We start from the raw sequence: 16,654 nt of genomic DNA on the forward strand, positions 1-16,654 counted from the left end.
CTGATTTCTTTTTTCCTTTTTTTTCTAATTCAAATTTTTGGGTTTTTTGGTGCGATATCGACGATATATCGGCCGATATCTGGATTTTGGATTTTTTGGTATCTTCCGGGGGTTATCGCGAGTGTATCGTCTCGCAGTGGTGCGATAACGATAATATCGGCCGATAGTATCGATATTTCGAAGACTGCGTATAATACATGCAGACAAGCTAATCCAACGTTTCGGCTTGCAATCTATTCCTGTTTTTTGAATGGATGAGTGCAAAACAACTCTAGTTCTTCTTATATATTAATGCATCCACTAATCGGCTATTTAGAAAAAAAACCCTATTGTTAGTAAATTATCAAATCCATTCTACATCAATAATAATACAATTTTTACAACAATAATGATAAAACATTATTTTATTACTCGAAGCTGTTTGATTGATTGCCCTTTGCGCAAGTGCGTTAGTCAGAGAAGTTGCCTTGGCGAAGTGCATATATTTCCAACTGTGGATGATATGGCAAAACAATTATATTGTTTAAAGTATGAAAATAACAAAATTAAAGACCAATAAGTAAAGACTTGTATGATGTACTTTCTTCGTTTGATGCCCTTATCTATTTATCTAAGTTAAGCTCTAATTTTTTTTTTTTATCATGTTCTTCAGTCCGACATGAACCTCATCATCCTCGACACATGATGGAGAATATTGTTTCTTGGATTTAAATAATATCGTATATTACAATAATGAACTTAGTAATAATCAACTTAGTTAATAATCAAAGACAAGAAGTGCATAATAACAAATAGTTTATCTGTTGCATGAAGATGGTGGTGAAGTTGATGCATTTAACGCTTGTCGATCATCTTCCACTAATCTAAATAGTGTTTACAATCCTGACAAATAGCAAGCTTTACCTTGTTCATGGCATTGTAGAGGAAGCCCAAAATAGCTATCTCATCGTATTCGACAAGATAACGAACTCTTATCAATAGTTCCAATACATTGAGGATGGTTGCAACATTCTTTTAATATTTATTGTCCCTAATAGTTGCCACAACCTCAATTGGTGTCCTTGATATCTTCTTCCCATATTTTATATTGAGCCAATCTTGGGAAGCAAACATCTTGTTTAACTCTCTCCGATGCTCGTACAAACTTTCAAGGATATTAAGTTTGTCGTAAATCTAGTTAGTGTAGGCCTAAGAAGCTCTCTTTTGCTCATGAATTTCCACATTATGATGATTAATTTGTTGTGGTTGTAGATGAAAGTTGTCACCTTCCTATCCCTTTCAACCAATTTTGCGATGTTCTTTGTATTTCCAGTATCTTCTTTGATGAGGTCGATGCAACGCACAACATATGGTGACCAAAACAAATGTGCTCTCCTCCAACTTTTTCCCTGCTACCTTGTACGTTGCTTCATTAGCGGTCATAGTCTACATCACACAAGGCTGAAGATGTAATCTATATTCTTCATTGCCGTTGATGCATCAATCGATTTATGGAATATTGTTCCAAAGTGGCAGTACACCATGAAATTGATCATGCTACGTCTGGTTGGTTGGGCCAGTCCAACCATCGCACATAATAACACATCCTCTGGTTTGCCATATGGGTCTAAATGTGGCCAAATACACCCTCTTTTTTATTTTTGAAATGATGATTATAGAATTCATTAAAAGGAGAGGTCAAATGCCAAAGAATATAAAGAATAACAAAAGAAAAGATGCAAACTTTACAACTCGAACTAACTAGTTGGAAACTAATCAGCAACTAAAATATTAATTGCATGCGCCCATTCTATTACGTATTATCTTGCCTTAAAGAAATCCCTAGGACCACATCTATGATTTTTAAAACATTGACTATTTCTCTCGAACCAAATGCACCAATGACCTTCCTTCCATTACACATAAGTGCCAAACTTGATTCCCAACCTTACTTATGCCCCCTTCGTGCCAAGCTAGGAAAAGTTGACCTATTGATCTAGGTAGAACCCATAAGACTTCGAAAGGATAAAAAAGCCGCTCTAAATCTTAGATACAAACAGGCAATAGATGAATAAATGATCGACCAACTCCTCATTGTTGTAGCATAGTAATAAGACATTTGGAATTATCAAGTCGCGTCTCTTGAAATTATCAACAGCGAGGACCTTATTCCTACCCACCAACCAAGCAAAAGCCGCCACCTTGGATGGAGCTCCATATTGCTAAACATAAGTTGTGTGGTAATCTGAAAGGTCACCATATCCCCTTGCTATTCTCTTATAAAGGGACTTTACTAAGAACTTACCAGGCTTTTTGAAGAGCCAAACCGAGAGATCTTCCTTAATGGAATTGACTTGACAAGAGACCCAAAAGCCTTATAAACTCCACCTTTGCATCATCAAGGTTTCTTTTGCATGGAGGTGCCCAAATAACTTCCTTGCCATGGATAAAATAACAACTCTCTACCAGAATATTAGGCTTTGAAGCAATCCCTACTAGACGCGGAAAACGTGCACTTAGTTTTTGATTCCCAACACGCATCTTCCCAAAAGCGAATCTTCTTACCATTTCCAAGTGAGTATCCCACATTTTCCAAAACTAAAATTTTATCGTAATTTACTGACTTCCATACTGAGGATGCCCTATACAAAGAAGTATCTTTTGTCCATCTACTCGATTCCGTATTTTCTTCCCACAACTTCCCTCCACAAGCTTTCAACCTCTAACCGAAACCTCCAAACCGACTTTCCCAAAAGTGCTCTATTCATTATCTCCAAACTGCGCTATCCTGCCTTCCCCTGGGTCGTCGGCCAGATACACCTTCACATCCTAATACTTTGCATCTGTCCACTTTCCCCTAATGTCACAAGTTGTGGGTGTCTTCACTCATTTGCCTGCCTCTACTGTTGTATCGATCACCACTTGCCAGTAGGGGGAGTTAGCAACATTTGGGGCTATGTTGCCATCCATGAAGAGTTTGGTTGTTGCCCTACCAACTTCTCAACTGCAGTTCTAGTCATTTGTTTGATCTTTCTCTATTTTGTCATCTTCTTTTTAAACAGAATTGGATCACATTGTTAGTGCACTGATTTGTGCACCTTGTATCACATGAGTCATGTGTCAGGGAGTCGGTTGAGCCCTTAGAAGCTGAAGATCGATGACACAAGTGCAGGTGGAGCATCAGGAGCAAAGATCAAGTATATGAGGTGCCTTGTGACCTTAACCCTTGACCAAAAGCAACCCAAACCTCTAGATGATCTTAAGGCTAATAGGTAAACCCTTTATTGATCATCCCTTAAGCCTTAGGAGCCTCATTTTAACATACTTAGATTGGCTTTAGAGGTATCGAGTTGCTGGAAAATTTGCACAATTTCAGCAACCTTCGGTCCCCACTGAATCCACCTTCGGTTTCACCGAAATCGGCTAAAACAAGTCAGCATGTTGTGACAGAAATCCAGGTAATTCGGTTGCAATCGAATGCCACATTCGGTCCCACCGAAGACCATGATCGATGCGACCAAAGACCATATTCGGTGTCATCGAAAGTGCCAAAATCTGTCCAGCGGCCTTCATGTCTAATTAAAGCAACTGAATCCTAATTTTGTCCGTTCGAAGATTAGCTGTTTTTGCCCGTTTTGTGATCGTTAGAACTCAGTTCCGTTATAAAGAAGATCTGGTCTTTAGGCATTTTGAGGGGTTTTTGGTGCAATGGAAGGATAGGTGATTCCATGTTGATTTCCCACATCCTAGACCTTTAAACCCATGAGTTTCAAGTCATATTCATTGAGATTTTCACTCTAATAAGGATTCCAACCTCCACCTTGAAGATGATCTTAAATTTGACTACTCGCTAGAGATTAGACACTGAGCTTATAGTCAAATCTCTGTCTAAATACTCTAGAAGACCCTTCTAGGTGAATTTCTTAGGAATTATAAACTTCCATTAGTTGTAGGAGATTCACTCAATCTCCCATTACCTTGGTCACCAGATTGGAGCATCGCATGCAAGGTGTTTGATTTTATAGCTGAAGCATTGGCATCAATGATTGATGGAGCATTTGAAGAGCGGATTCAAGCATGGGAGAGCTTTGAAGAAGCGACTCAAGATCGACGCATCAATGGGGCTTAATTCGACAAGTAACGTTTTCATTTGTTGAGTTCGTGTACACTCATTCCTTGTGTAGGATTGAGTGTAAGAGTTTGATTGCCAAACTCCATTAGGTTCCTGTGTAGAACCTTGGTTCTTGTGTATGAACTAAATCAAGTCCTTCTGTACGCTACCAACACGTGTGTGTACGTGTAGCTTCTTGTGTAGGACCAATGTTGTTGGTTAGTCGATAAAAAACCAACCAAAGTCTCTTGTGGGAGACTTCGACGGGAGTGTACGGTACGTAGGTCCTTGTGTTGGACTGTGATCCTTGTGTAAGGCTGTAAAGGTTAGAGGTCAACCCGATTTAAAACCTCCGATAGTGAAATCCAATACACTCATGGGTTGAGTGCGTCCACCGAGAGTGGAGTAGGGAAGCCAAACCATTATACATACTTGTGTTTGGGATTGTCTTTTAAGCACTTGTTTAATTACGCTGATGTGATTGATTAGATGAATTATATGCATGCATGATTGATAATTAGCATATCCTACATACATGTACACTATCGTTTATAGGCTACTTGCTTCATTGGAATATAATTTGTAGTTTATGTGATTGAACCCAATAATGGCTTGGAATATTTAGTTTTATATTGCCTTAGCTTTAATTGGAAATTAGTTTAAGTAAGCAATTGTATGTTTAAAAGACATTATTTTTATTTGGTCCAAATCACCCTCCCTCTCCGACATGTCCTTCATTCCATAGCCCCGCCAAGCTTCCGCACATATAAACCGCGGGCCTACCTCCTTGCGCAATTCCAATTGGTATCATATCGGGTAGCTCTTGAAGCGCTTAACTGCCTTGAGTTGATCTAATGGGCTTAAGAGTGATGTTCACCCAAGAGGGGTGTGTTGTCACATGGCCAACATATTTTGACGGGTCTAACTATGCATATTGAAAAGCTATGATGATGGTTTTTCTAAGATCCCTTGACTCTATGGTTTGTGCAATTTTCGAATAAAGATGGACGATGTCCATAAAACAATTCATGGTTGATCGTAGAACTGTTAACGCTTTCAAATATAAATCCAAATGTAGTGCCGATGAGAAAGCACGGTATGCTTATGATGCCAAAGCTTTCAATGCTATTTACCGTGTGGTTGCCCCCGATGAATTTAAATGCATTTGCACGTGTGAAATAGGTAAAGAGCTGTATGACATATTAGAAGTCTCCCATGAAGGAACTAGCATAATAAAAAGATCAAAGCTTCAACTCTTAATGATCCAATTCGAAAACATTAGAATCGATGAGTTGGAATGCTTTATGGAGTTTTATTCAAAGTTAAATGATATTTGTAACTCGTGGGGTTTGTGGGAGGATAGTGGAAGGGCGTATATGTAGGAAAATACTTAGATTCCTACTAGATAGGTTCACTCCTAGGATAACCTCGATAGAAAAGTGTAGAAACATATATGACATGAAAGTAGAAGAACTCTTAGGTTCCCTACAAACATATGAATTATACTTTAAGATCCCACCTAGAGCAAAAAAACTAACCGTCCTTAAAACATCTCATAGACATTCATATAGGCTTAAGATCGTTAATTCTGAAAGTGATAGTGATGAAGAATTCGAAAGAAAATTCAAGAAATTCCTGAAATTGGATAGAGGGAAGAGTTGTGACAAGAGGGATAAGACGGTTGAGAATCGTAAAGGTAAATCAAACAACCTAAGCTAGTCCAATGTTACAACTGTGAGGGTGATGGACATATTGCCACCGATTGCCCTAACAAAATAAGATCCATAGGCAAGACTATGGCGACAACATGGGATGATATGGAGGAATCTGAATCGGATTCAAGAGACTCCTCTAGTGTTGAAGACCTTAGTCATTTACGTGTTTTAATGGCCTTCACCACGATGTCCCTCCCTAGAGACTTGGGAGACCATAACACCTTAGATCGGTGACCTTAAAAGGTCCCTTTGGGTTGAATTAAAAATCAAAAGATTTCAGCCTCAATGTTGTGCTCTAATTAAATTTTAGGATTTCAGCCTCATTAGTGAGCACTATAGGTAAACCAGAGGTTTTAACCTCATTTTGTACTTAATAGTTAAATTCGAGGATTATAGCCTCATTTGTTTTGATAGTTTAAGTTTTAAAGTTGCTGAATTTTGGCATCATATGTTTTTAGCTTAAACTGTCATTGGTTATTCCTAATTCAATTGATATATCCTTTGAATGACCATAATAAGTATGCTCTATGTTTTAATGTTTATATGCACTCTTTATTCCCCTGTTAGTATGTGCCTTATAGTTGATAAATCTATGACTTATAGAGTTTTTTCACGTTATGTTTTTATTGATATATCTATGGAACTAACTCTATGTCAAATATTGACAAAAAGGGGGAGAAGGATCAAGTCCCACCAAAATAATGAATGCTGTTTTGTAGGATTTATTTGTTCTATGCAGGAATTAATGAAGATAGGGGGAACAATCATTGTTGTCAAATGTGATTGCATATGCACATATTGTGGATCAAATCGCATATGCCATGATTGCATATGCAATCCTGGCAAGTATGCCATGATGACATATGCAATCTTGGCAAGTATGCCATGGCATACTTTTATATGTGACCAATATGCGATCGCATACTGCATATGCAATTGCATATTTCCCAATAGCCAGTGGAAGCAAATTTTTAATTTTATTTTTTTTCTTTCAATTTAGAGAACTTTTGCCTATAAATAGGCACTCATATCCGCTCCATTTTCACTATTCTTTACTCCAAAGCTCTGAATCCCTCTCTCTCTCTCTCTTGACAATTATTTCAAGTATGTTTATTTTTTGTATTTTGTAGTTGTGCTTACTTTTTGTAAAGTATAACTTGTAAGTTGTTTCAAGTTATCCATTTATCAGTAAAATTTCTTTGTTCGAAGTTTTTAATAATTAATTCTCTTTTAATGTAGCTTGTTGAATTCTTTTGTCAAAATTTATATAATATAATATAAGTAATTAAATATATAACTTAATGAAACACTCAAACTATAATGAAATAAGTAAAATAGCCCAATCCAATCATTTGTACTATTTAGGCAAGTTTTCCCTTTTTTTTTTTTTTCAATTTTTTCCTTTTTTCAAAATATTATTTTAAAAAATATGCCATGGCACGATCGCATATGCGAATGACATATGTTGATCGCATGTGATTTGACAACATTGGGAAACTTATGGGGGAGCAATATAAGTGTTGCTTGTCTTGTGTGTATCGAGTTGTAAATCATTTATACATGTAATATTTTGAGTTGCTTTGGTATGTCATTGGTATGGATCATGACATTGTCTAGGTTAGATTTTTGTCATGTAATTGACAAAGGGGGATATTGGTAGTGCACTGATTTGTGCTCCTTGTTTGTTAATCACATGAGTCATTATGTCAGGGAGTTGGTTGAGCCCTTGGAAGCTGAAGACCGATGATACAAGTGAAGGTGGAGCATCGAGGAGCATAGATAGGGTATTTGAGGTGCATTGGGGACCCTAACCCTTGACCTAAAACAACCTAAACCTCTAGATGATCTTAAGCCTAACAGGTAAACCCTTCATTGATCATCCCTTAAGCCTCAGGAGCCTCATTTGAACATACTTAGATTAGCTTTAGAGGTCTCGAGTTGATGGAAAATATGCACTATTTCAGCAACCTTTGGTGCCACTGAATCCACCTTCGGTTTGACCGAAATCGGCTAAAACAGGTTAGCGTGTTGTGACAGAAATCCAGGTAATTCGACTACAACCGAATGCCACATTCGGTCCCACCGAAGACCATGTTCGATGCGACTGGAGACCATATTTGGTGCCACCGAAAGTGTCAAAATCTGTTTAGCGGCTTTCATGTCTAATTGAAGCGATCGAAGCCCAATTCGGTCCGATCGAAGAATAGTTGTTTCTACCCATTTTATGACCGTTCGAACCCATTTCCTTTATAAAGAAGTTCTAGTTTTTAGGCATTTGGAGGGGTTTTTGGTGCAATAGAAGTTTAGGTGATTACATGTTGATATCCCACATCCTAGACCTTTAAATCCATGAGTTTCAAGTAATATTCCTTGAGATTTTCACTCTAATAAAGATTCCAACCTCCACCTTGAAGATGATCTTAAACTTAACTACTTGCTAGAGATTAGACGCTGAGCCTATAGTTAAATCCCTGTCTAAATACTCTAGAAGACCCTTCTAGGTGAATTTCTTTGGAATTGTAAACTTCCATTAGTTGTACGAGATTCACCCAACCTCCTATCACCTTGGTCACCGCATTGGAGCATCGCATGTAAGGTGTTTGATCTTGTAGCCGAAGCATTGACAACGCATCGGGATCAACAACCGATGGAGCATTTGAGGAGCGGATTCAAGCACGGGAGAGCTTTGAAAAAGCAACTCAAGATCGGTGCATCAATGGGTCTCAATTCGACAAGTAAAGTTGTTATTTGTCGAGTCCATGTACACTGCTTGTATAGGATTAAGTGTAAAAGTTTGATTGCTAAACTCAATTAGGTTCTTATATAAGACCTTGGTGCTTGTGTAAGAATTAAATCAAGTCCTTGTGTAGGTTACCAACACGGGTGTGTACGTGTAGGTTCTTATGTAGGACCGACGTTGTTGGTTAGGTGATAAAAACCAACCAAAGTATTTTGCTAGAGCTTCTAGCAGGAGTGCACGCTAGGTAGGTCCTTGTGTAGGGCTGTAAAGGTTAGAGTTGAACCTGATTTAAAACCTTCGATAGTGAAATTCAGTACACTTAGGGGTTGAGTGCATCTGCCAGGAGTTGAGTAGGGAAACCGAATCACTATACATGCTTGTGTTTGGTATTGTCTTTTGAACACTGATTTAATTATGCTTATGTGATTTTTTAAATGAATTATATGTATGCGTGATTAGATGAATGCTAAGAATTGATAGTTAGGACATCCCACGTACACATGTACACTATCGTTTATATACTAGTTGCTTCATTAGAATATGATTTGTAGTTTATGTGATTGGACCCACTAATGGCTTGTAAGCCTTAGTGTTATGTTCCCTTACTTAGCTTTAATGAGAAATTAGTTTAAGTAAGCAATTGCATATTTAGAAGGTATTATTTTTATTTGGTCCTAATCACCCATCCTCTAGGACAACCTTCATTCCATTGCCCCGCTAGGCTTCCGCACATATAGACCGCGGGCCCACCGCCTCGCGCAATTATACACATGAGGGACTTGAGCTCTACCACATCATCTGTAGCGGGAGCACGTGAAGTCTCTTTTTGGCTAAAAGCGCACCATAAACCACCAAACATATTTCTTCTCCCATTAGGACTACCCCTCCCCCACTCTCACTCTCGCATCACATACGGACCCCTTCACCCCCAAACATGTGTTGATGCTCTTTATCTTCGCGAGCGGTGCTCACTCTCTACTCACCGATGTGATCTCCTAATTCTCACCGAACTCAACATTATCATCATCATCAACACCCATATATTCAATACCAAACACCTTTTGTCGGGCCGCATCAAGAGCATCCTGTTTTCTCTTTTGCATTATAGTTTTTTTTTTCTTCGACTTTTGCAAACAACGTTGCACCATATAATCATACTTTCTCTTGGCACACTATTGCATCTCATGACCTGCTAAATGTTGCTTCACTTGTGTGATTCCTCCAGTTATTACTCGGCTGCAAGAATTGCACTTTATTGCGTGCTTATTCTCACCCACTCTTTCACGAGCCGTCTAATATCATTACTTTCCCACTGTGCCACCATTTTCTCCAACTCACCACTCCAAAGTCTAAAATCTAAATAAATCAAGCTTTTTTGTTCTGCCAATTATAAACATACAAATCAAATCATTTTTTATTTTTTCTAATTTCTATCAACTATCCAATATTCAACTGAAATTTTAAAAATTCAATTAAAAATATAAAAAGTAAAAAGCCATTCAAATAACTGATCTAATGCATGTGATTTGATTGTATATGCAATCATTCTATGTGTATTCCAACCATAAACCATTGATTTCAAAAAGAAAACTACTCTCTCTCTCTCTCTCTCTCTCTCTCTCTCTCTCTATATATATATATATATATATATATGTTTTTATAACCGTGTAACTATTCATTCCAATATTCACCAAAATTAAAAATTATTCAATTAAAAAATATAGAAAGGCATTCAAACAATTGATCTAATGCATGTTATTTTATATGCAATCATTGTTCATGTATTCCAACCATAAACCATCAATTTTGAAAAAAAAAAAAAGCCATCCATTTTTTATTTCTAATTTTTAAACTATCACTATTATTTCAAAATTCAACACAATTTTTTAAAATTGTAGATATAAAAAGGCACTCAAATATTTGATCTAATGCATATGATTGTATACGCAATCATTGTACATATAGTTCAATCATAAACCGTCGAATTCAAAAACAAATTTTTTTTTTTAAAAATTGTCACTATTCATTCCAATATTCAACCAAAATTAAAAAAAATTCAATTAAAAAAATAAATTAAGGCATTTAAACAACTGATCTAATGCATATGATTGTATATGCAATCATTGTACATTTATTCCAACCATAAACCACTGAATTCGGGAAAAAACTCATTTTTTTCCAATTTTTTAAAACTGTCACTATTCATTTCAATATTCAACCAAAATTTTAAAAGCTTCAATTAAAACATTCAAACAACTGATCTAATGCACGTGATTGTATATGTGATTGCTGTACATGTATTCCAACCACAAACCATCGAATTTGGAAAAAAATGATTTTTTTTTTTCTAAATTTTCAAAACTGTCACTATTCATTCCAATATCCATTGAAATCAAAAATTTACAAAGCCATTCAAACAACTGATCTAATGCATCTGATTGTATATGTAAACATTCTACAAGTATACAAACAATAAAAAAAATCCCCCCCACCACCACCACTTTTGTTAAAAACAGCTCATATTTATGGAAAAAAACACGAGATCAACTACAAATCTAGCAAGATATGGTCGATTTGGTGTTGAATCACATTAAAAAAAAATAGATTACCTCTTTTTGCTCTTTTCCCCAAAATGGCCTACTCGAGTTTTGATCCGTCCCAACTGCTTCAATTTCAAGTTTCAATGGCCAAGGAATGCAAGCACAATCGAAATTGCCTTTCTAACACTCGAGGAAAGTCAAACAACCAAGAAATATGAAATTTCAACTCAAAACAGCTACCTTTTATTCTTAAAAACGAAAAACAAAGAGAAGGAAAAGAAGCTGTTATCACTGTTACAAGGGATCTGAAAGTTATGGCCTTGTAACGGCTCATTATGGCAGGAATTTCTTGGGGTGCCTGTTAGGACCCCATATTGCATAACGGGCACCACTGTTACTGTAATCATTATGGGAAACCTTGGTCATTACCATTTTAAATGGTGTAAAACTAACAACATTTTCCCCTTTATAAAACAAAAGCTTTCTAACCCTAACACTTTGTCAGCAAATAACTCTCCAGCCCCCAAATATATTGATTCAATTCTCCCAATCCACGCTGCCATTAGAAAAGAAATTTCACGGGGGTGGGGGCTCCAAATTGCAACTTTGTTACAATCTAGTTGATTTGAAAGTAATGTAACAATTATTATTTTTATTGCTTCCTATTGGTGAAATTGAATGTTGGCAATTTAATTCACTTGTGCAGCCATGCGGCAAGCATAACCATGTTCATGGCTTCATTCCTTCTTGTTTATCTCTTCCTGAATTGAAATGTTTCTTTTCAGTGTCTGGCTATGCATGTTGATTGAGTCAGATGGAAGCATGATTTTTGGATATTCAACAGCACTAATGGCCTCTTATTTCAGACGGTGCAACTATAGAGCCTTCATTTCGAATGCAAGAAGCTGAAATCGATTCTTTTATTACTCTATCGTGTAACTTCCACATTTATTGTCTCATCTTTTGATTATGGTAAGATTATGGTAAAAGGAGATTTATGATGCTCAAATATGTCAGGGTGACAATATTTTCATCTCAGTTACATGCTGTGGATGTATTATTGTAGTCACGTCTTCGGGGATCCACTTGCTATTGGCTTTCTTTCTCACTGCATGTTTTTTCGTTCTTTCTTTTCTATTCTTTTCTTTTCTTTTCTTTTATTGTTTTTTGGAACATTGGTCAATAGAGCACATCTTCATTGAAAAATTATCACCTACAGTCCATAGCAAGCTAAGCTAGCATGCAACCCTGTCTTTCGTTAAAAAATGTGTCACGTGTACAAGAGGTGGGCCTGTGGCATGAAAATCAGCTTGTCCAGGCATGGCCCACACCTGCATCCTTGGGCCAGACTGTCAGTCCATTGAATTGGATGGCCTGGCCTTCATGAATGGGGGCAACCTGACATTCATGGCAGACGGTCTTCATAGTGGGCCCTCTTGCGTGACTTGGCCTATGTCCATTGTCAATACTCTGTTTTGTGAATGCCAATGCAGGGAATGCTGATACCAAGCTCACATTGCCGCATTCATATGCAGCCAGGCATTCCACAGAGACAAGTGATGCATGTGTGGCATCCGGACTGCTCATCCGTTGGGTCAATTACACCAAACCTGTAGTTATATGATGTGTAGGTCTGGCAATTGGTCGGGTTCTGTGAGGGTTGGGGTCAGCCCAAGCCCAGCCTATTTAATAAATAGGTCAAGAAATCTGACCCTGATCCAACCCATTACCCATTACCCCAGTGCCTGACCCGGCCTGCTTAAAATTTCTCTAGTCTGAACCTGACCCGATTAATTGCAATTAGGTTGGGCCTAACCAACCCACAACCTGACCCATATACTAAATCTAATCCCTTAAATGAGGCTTCTTTGGCGCTAGTTCAAAAGAGTGAATTGGTGCCGGTTAAAAGGCTCTAAAAGGCAAGGGAAAAGCTCAAAGGACGTGGGTGGAGGTAGGTAGACTTGGAATACCTATGGTCTAACTAGAGTTATGGCCCTTGATAGAGTAGAATGGTAGAAAATGATTCATGCAGATATTAGGCTTCTTCACTATTCTTCATTGCCTCATGTTCAACCCAAAATGGAAGCCAATCCAAAACTCAGGTAGGTGTCACCATAGGGAACAATGTGGACACCAACCCTCAGTTGTTAGGGCTGCAACTTGGGTTTGGGTCAACCCAAATCCAACTGACTCAACCTGTGTTTGGATCGGGTTGGGTTGGGTTGGGTTTTAGGATCTTCGGTTGGGTTAGGGTTGGGAACCCAATTTGAAATTGGGTTGGGTTGGGGTTGAGCAAATTCAGGTCATGTTTGTTTGGGTTGGGATTAATCACATGTATTTGGATCAGGTCAGGTTGGGTTAGTTTTGGGTTGAGTATAGATGAATTAAGGTTTGGACTCACAAGGGTTTCAACACGAGGTCATGGGTCTGTGGTGTGAGTGTGTGTAGAAAATAAAAAAGTTTGGGAACCTTGGGTAGGAATTCAGGTTTGAGTCGGTCAAGTGAGGCAGTGAGCATAGTTTAAACCTCGGAAAATCGACTTGGTGTTCAGCTAAGTTTGATTGACTTGACTCAATATTTAAATATTAAAGTAAGGTTAATAATTTTTTTTGAATAATAGATACATAGAAAAGCAATGACTATAAAAATAGGTGTATGAAGTCACAAAGTTCATGTCATGCATTTTTATTATATTTAAAATGGACTTGGCTGAGTGACTGGGGTCATTTCATGCTGAGTTGTGTCAAGTCGACTGAGTAGGCGAGCTGAATTCATGAGTCAGCCCGAGCCTGAACCAAGTTAATCTCTCCAGTGAGTTTCATTGTGACTCGGCTCGATCTCTGGTCGAGTCAAGTTAACTCGGACGAGTTTTGAGTTGGGTCACCAAGTTTTAGAACTATGGTTGCAGGTTGGGTTGGGCCCCTATTAGTTGTGTGTGGGCTTACCGTTATGTTTATATGCCATCCAATCCATTTGTTTGAGGCACCTCGTCAAATGAATGGAGCCATACCACATGAATCTATAGTTGAGGCATATATATATATATATATATATATATAAAATTATTATTATTATTATTATTTTTCTTCTTTTTTGTCGCTAGTTATGACGTGGCCCATCTAAGCTTTGGATCTTTCGGATTTTTGGGATCCATGCTGAAAATGGAGTTGTGTGCCTGAAGATGGAAATTTATCCCATTTACATAAAGCCCTTTTCCCCTATGCCTGGTAGTTAGAGGTGTACATGAGTCGATCCGAGTCGAGCTTGGCACAGCTTGATTCGACTCGGCTACTTGCCGACCTCAGCTCGAACTCGGCTCAGCTCGGTCCTCGAGCCTAACTGGCCAACTTGGCTTGGTTCGGTTAGTAGCTTGGGCCAGTTCGAGCCGAGTTTGAGCCAAGATCGAGACGAGATTGCCTCTGCGGCATTTTCACAAACACATGGACTGCATTTCAAATTCTCACTGTTTGTAAAACAACGACAGTGGTTTTTACATGTATTTCATCAAACACCTTATAGGCAATATGAAAATTAAGAAAAAAGGGTATTTGTTTCACATACATACCTTCCTTGCCACCAACCGACACTTGGTTGGGTCATTTCATCAAACAGTTGGTTTGGATTTGGGCGAACGGACGGTTGAGAGGATTTGGGTGAACGGGTTAGTGTTTGGGCACTGGCCGCTGGGGTTAGGGTTGGGCGAACGAGTAAGGTTTTTTATTTTTATTTTTATTTTTTAAAACCTACACATACACAACTCAAAAATCGATTCGAGCCTAACCGAGTCGAGTCAAGCTCAATACCGAGTCGAGTCGAGCTAGGTCCAGCTCGAACTCGACTCGAAATGTTTCGAGCTCATTAAAACCGACTCGACTCGACTCGAATACAATTTTGATCCGAGTTGAGTCGAGCTTTTCCGTGTAGATCCGAGTGAGCTAATGAGCTAACTCGACTCGTGTAACCTCTACTGGTAGGTTGTTGTTTTTGATTTCATGGAGTTTTTACGTTATGCTTCTTGTGAAACCTTAAAATTACTAACAACTCCCTCTCTTCCAAAATAAAAATTACCTATGCCTCGTTGTGCCTTTTATTAAAAACTTGAAATTCTCATTCAGGTTGTGTTTTGAAGTCATCTTCCAAGACTGAAGAACTATTTATAGGTTGGGTCACACACGTATGAAAAAATGGACAGTACAAACTTCAAAACCCTACTTTTCCATAGATTAGGTGGCTATACACAAACACAGGATCCATGCATCAACAGTGATAACTGTTGAGGTCAAAATCTGGACCACCATCCACTAAATGCCGCTAAACTTCAATGAACCCTGGTCCTGCACAAAAGGGTGAGCAAAGGAGACCCTGGCTCAGCCGGGGGACCCTACGATGCCTAAGTCAGTCTAGGGAATCTGGGTCTAAGTCAAATGTAGAGAGAGGGTGCGAGATATTGCGTACCTGTAGCAATGGGGTCCCCTGGTATTTATACCTGGGGGTTGAACGATCCACGTCCGTTAATCTCGGCATGATTTGCTTAATCAGCAAGATATTGCGATTGTGGAGATATTATCCGTAATATTTGGATCGTGCGGTATATCGTGTCTTAAGGGCGCGTATCCTTGGGCGAGATCTTCGGTCACGCCCGCATTTAGATTAGTCTCCAGGCTCGGCACACGGAGTATCCTCACCTGGTTAGGCCTCAGCCTCGGCATACGAAGTATCCGCAGCCGGGCTCAGCCTCAACCTCGGCATATGTAGTATCCGCACCCGGGCTTGGCCTCAGACTGTGTAATCTCGAGACCGAACACTAGTAGTCGGAGTTTGTCAGTAGATCACCAAGGTCGGAGTTCGCTGAATGAAGCTGAGGACGAGGATCAGAGCTCGGCTCAGCCATCCTTCTTCGGATGAGGACGAGGGTTCGGATCAACCAATCAGGACTGTAGTTCCGAGTCGTGATTCATTAGTGGAGAGCTTGTCTCACTACGGTCGTAGCTTAGGGGTCGACTCATACTTGAGTGGTATCCTCCTTCTGAGGCCTTTTAGCTGGTTCGGGTAGCTCAGGCCGATCCCGATTATCCTTGTTCAGATTTCCATGTAACAGAAGCCCCCTACTCTCTTGGTCCGAGTCCGGGGTTAGAGAGTAAACGCTTGGGGAAATAAAACGACGCCTCCACGCCTCTGCTCGTGATAGCGATTGGGATGATCGGGGCACAATTAATGCGATACATATGCCTCAGATTTCACGTGTTGTACGACGGCCACAACCCTTTGGCTTCTATCCCTTTGGCAAACGACGCGTGGTGATGGTTATGATTCGCAATCAGCGGAGTGAAGGAGACAGCGCCACGTGTATGTGGAGGGGCGAGGAGTTGCCTACATCATTAATGACATTAAATGCTGAGAAGACTCCGACCTTGAAGCGTGGGTTCGGACGTATAGCTTTCTTCCACGTGTCCCTTGGTGCCAATGCCGAGTCGCCTTGGCTTCGGGAACGGCTGTTTGCAATGATGACACTGAGTAATGGGGCGGTTATATAAACCCCTCCCGTTCTCACTCACACTTCTTGCACTCT

General features: G+C 39.1%; 1 protein-coding gene across 5 annotated transcripts in view; it reads left to right on the plus strand.

Moving 5' to 3' along the window:
• The window catches only part of LOC131232625 (uncharacterized), a 54,546-nt gene extending 42,348 nt beyond the window's left edge, over positions 1-12,198 (plus strand). For 3 of the 5 annotated variants that reach the window (XM_058228994.1, XM_058228990.1, XM_058228993.1), the window contains one exon: positions 11,871-12,198. In XM_058228994.1, coding sequence (XP_058084977.1) covers positions 11,871-11,894 — 24 coding nt within the window. In that variant the 3' untranslated portion in view covers positions 11,895-12,198. The remainder of the gene's footprint in view (positions 1-11,870) is intronic. The other 2 variants (XM_058228992.1, XM_058228991.1) reach the window with 1 other exon arrangement.
• Positions 12,199-16,654: the final 4,456 nt, after the last annotated feature.

The sequence above is a fragment of the Magnolia sinica genome, chromosome 18 (genome assembly GCF_029962835.1).
Source record: "Magnolia sinica isolate HGM2019 chromosome 18, MsV1, whole genome shotgun sequence".
Classification (NCBI taxonomy): Eukaryota; Viridiplantae; Streptophyta; class Magnoliopsida; order Magnoliales; family Magnoliaceae; genus Magnolia; species Magnolia sinica.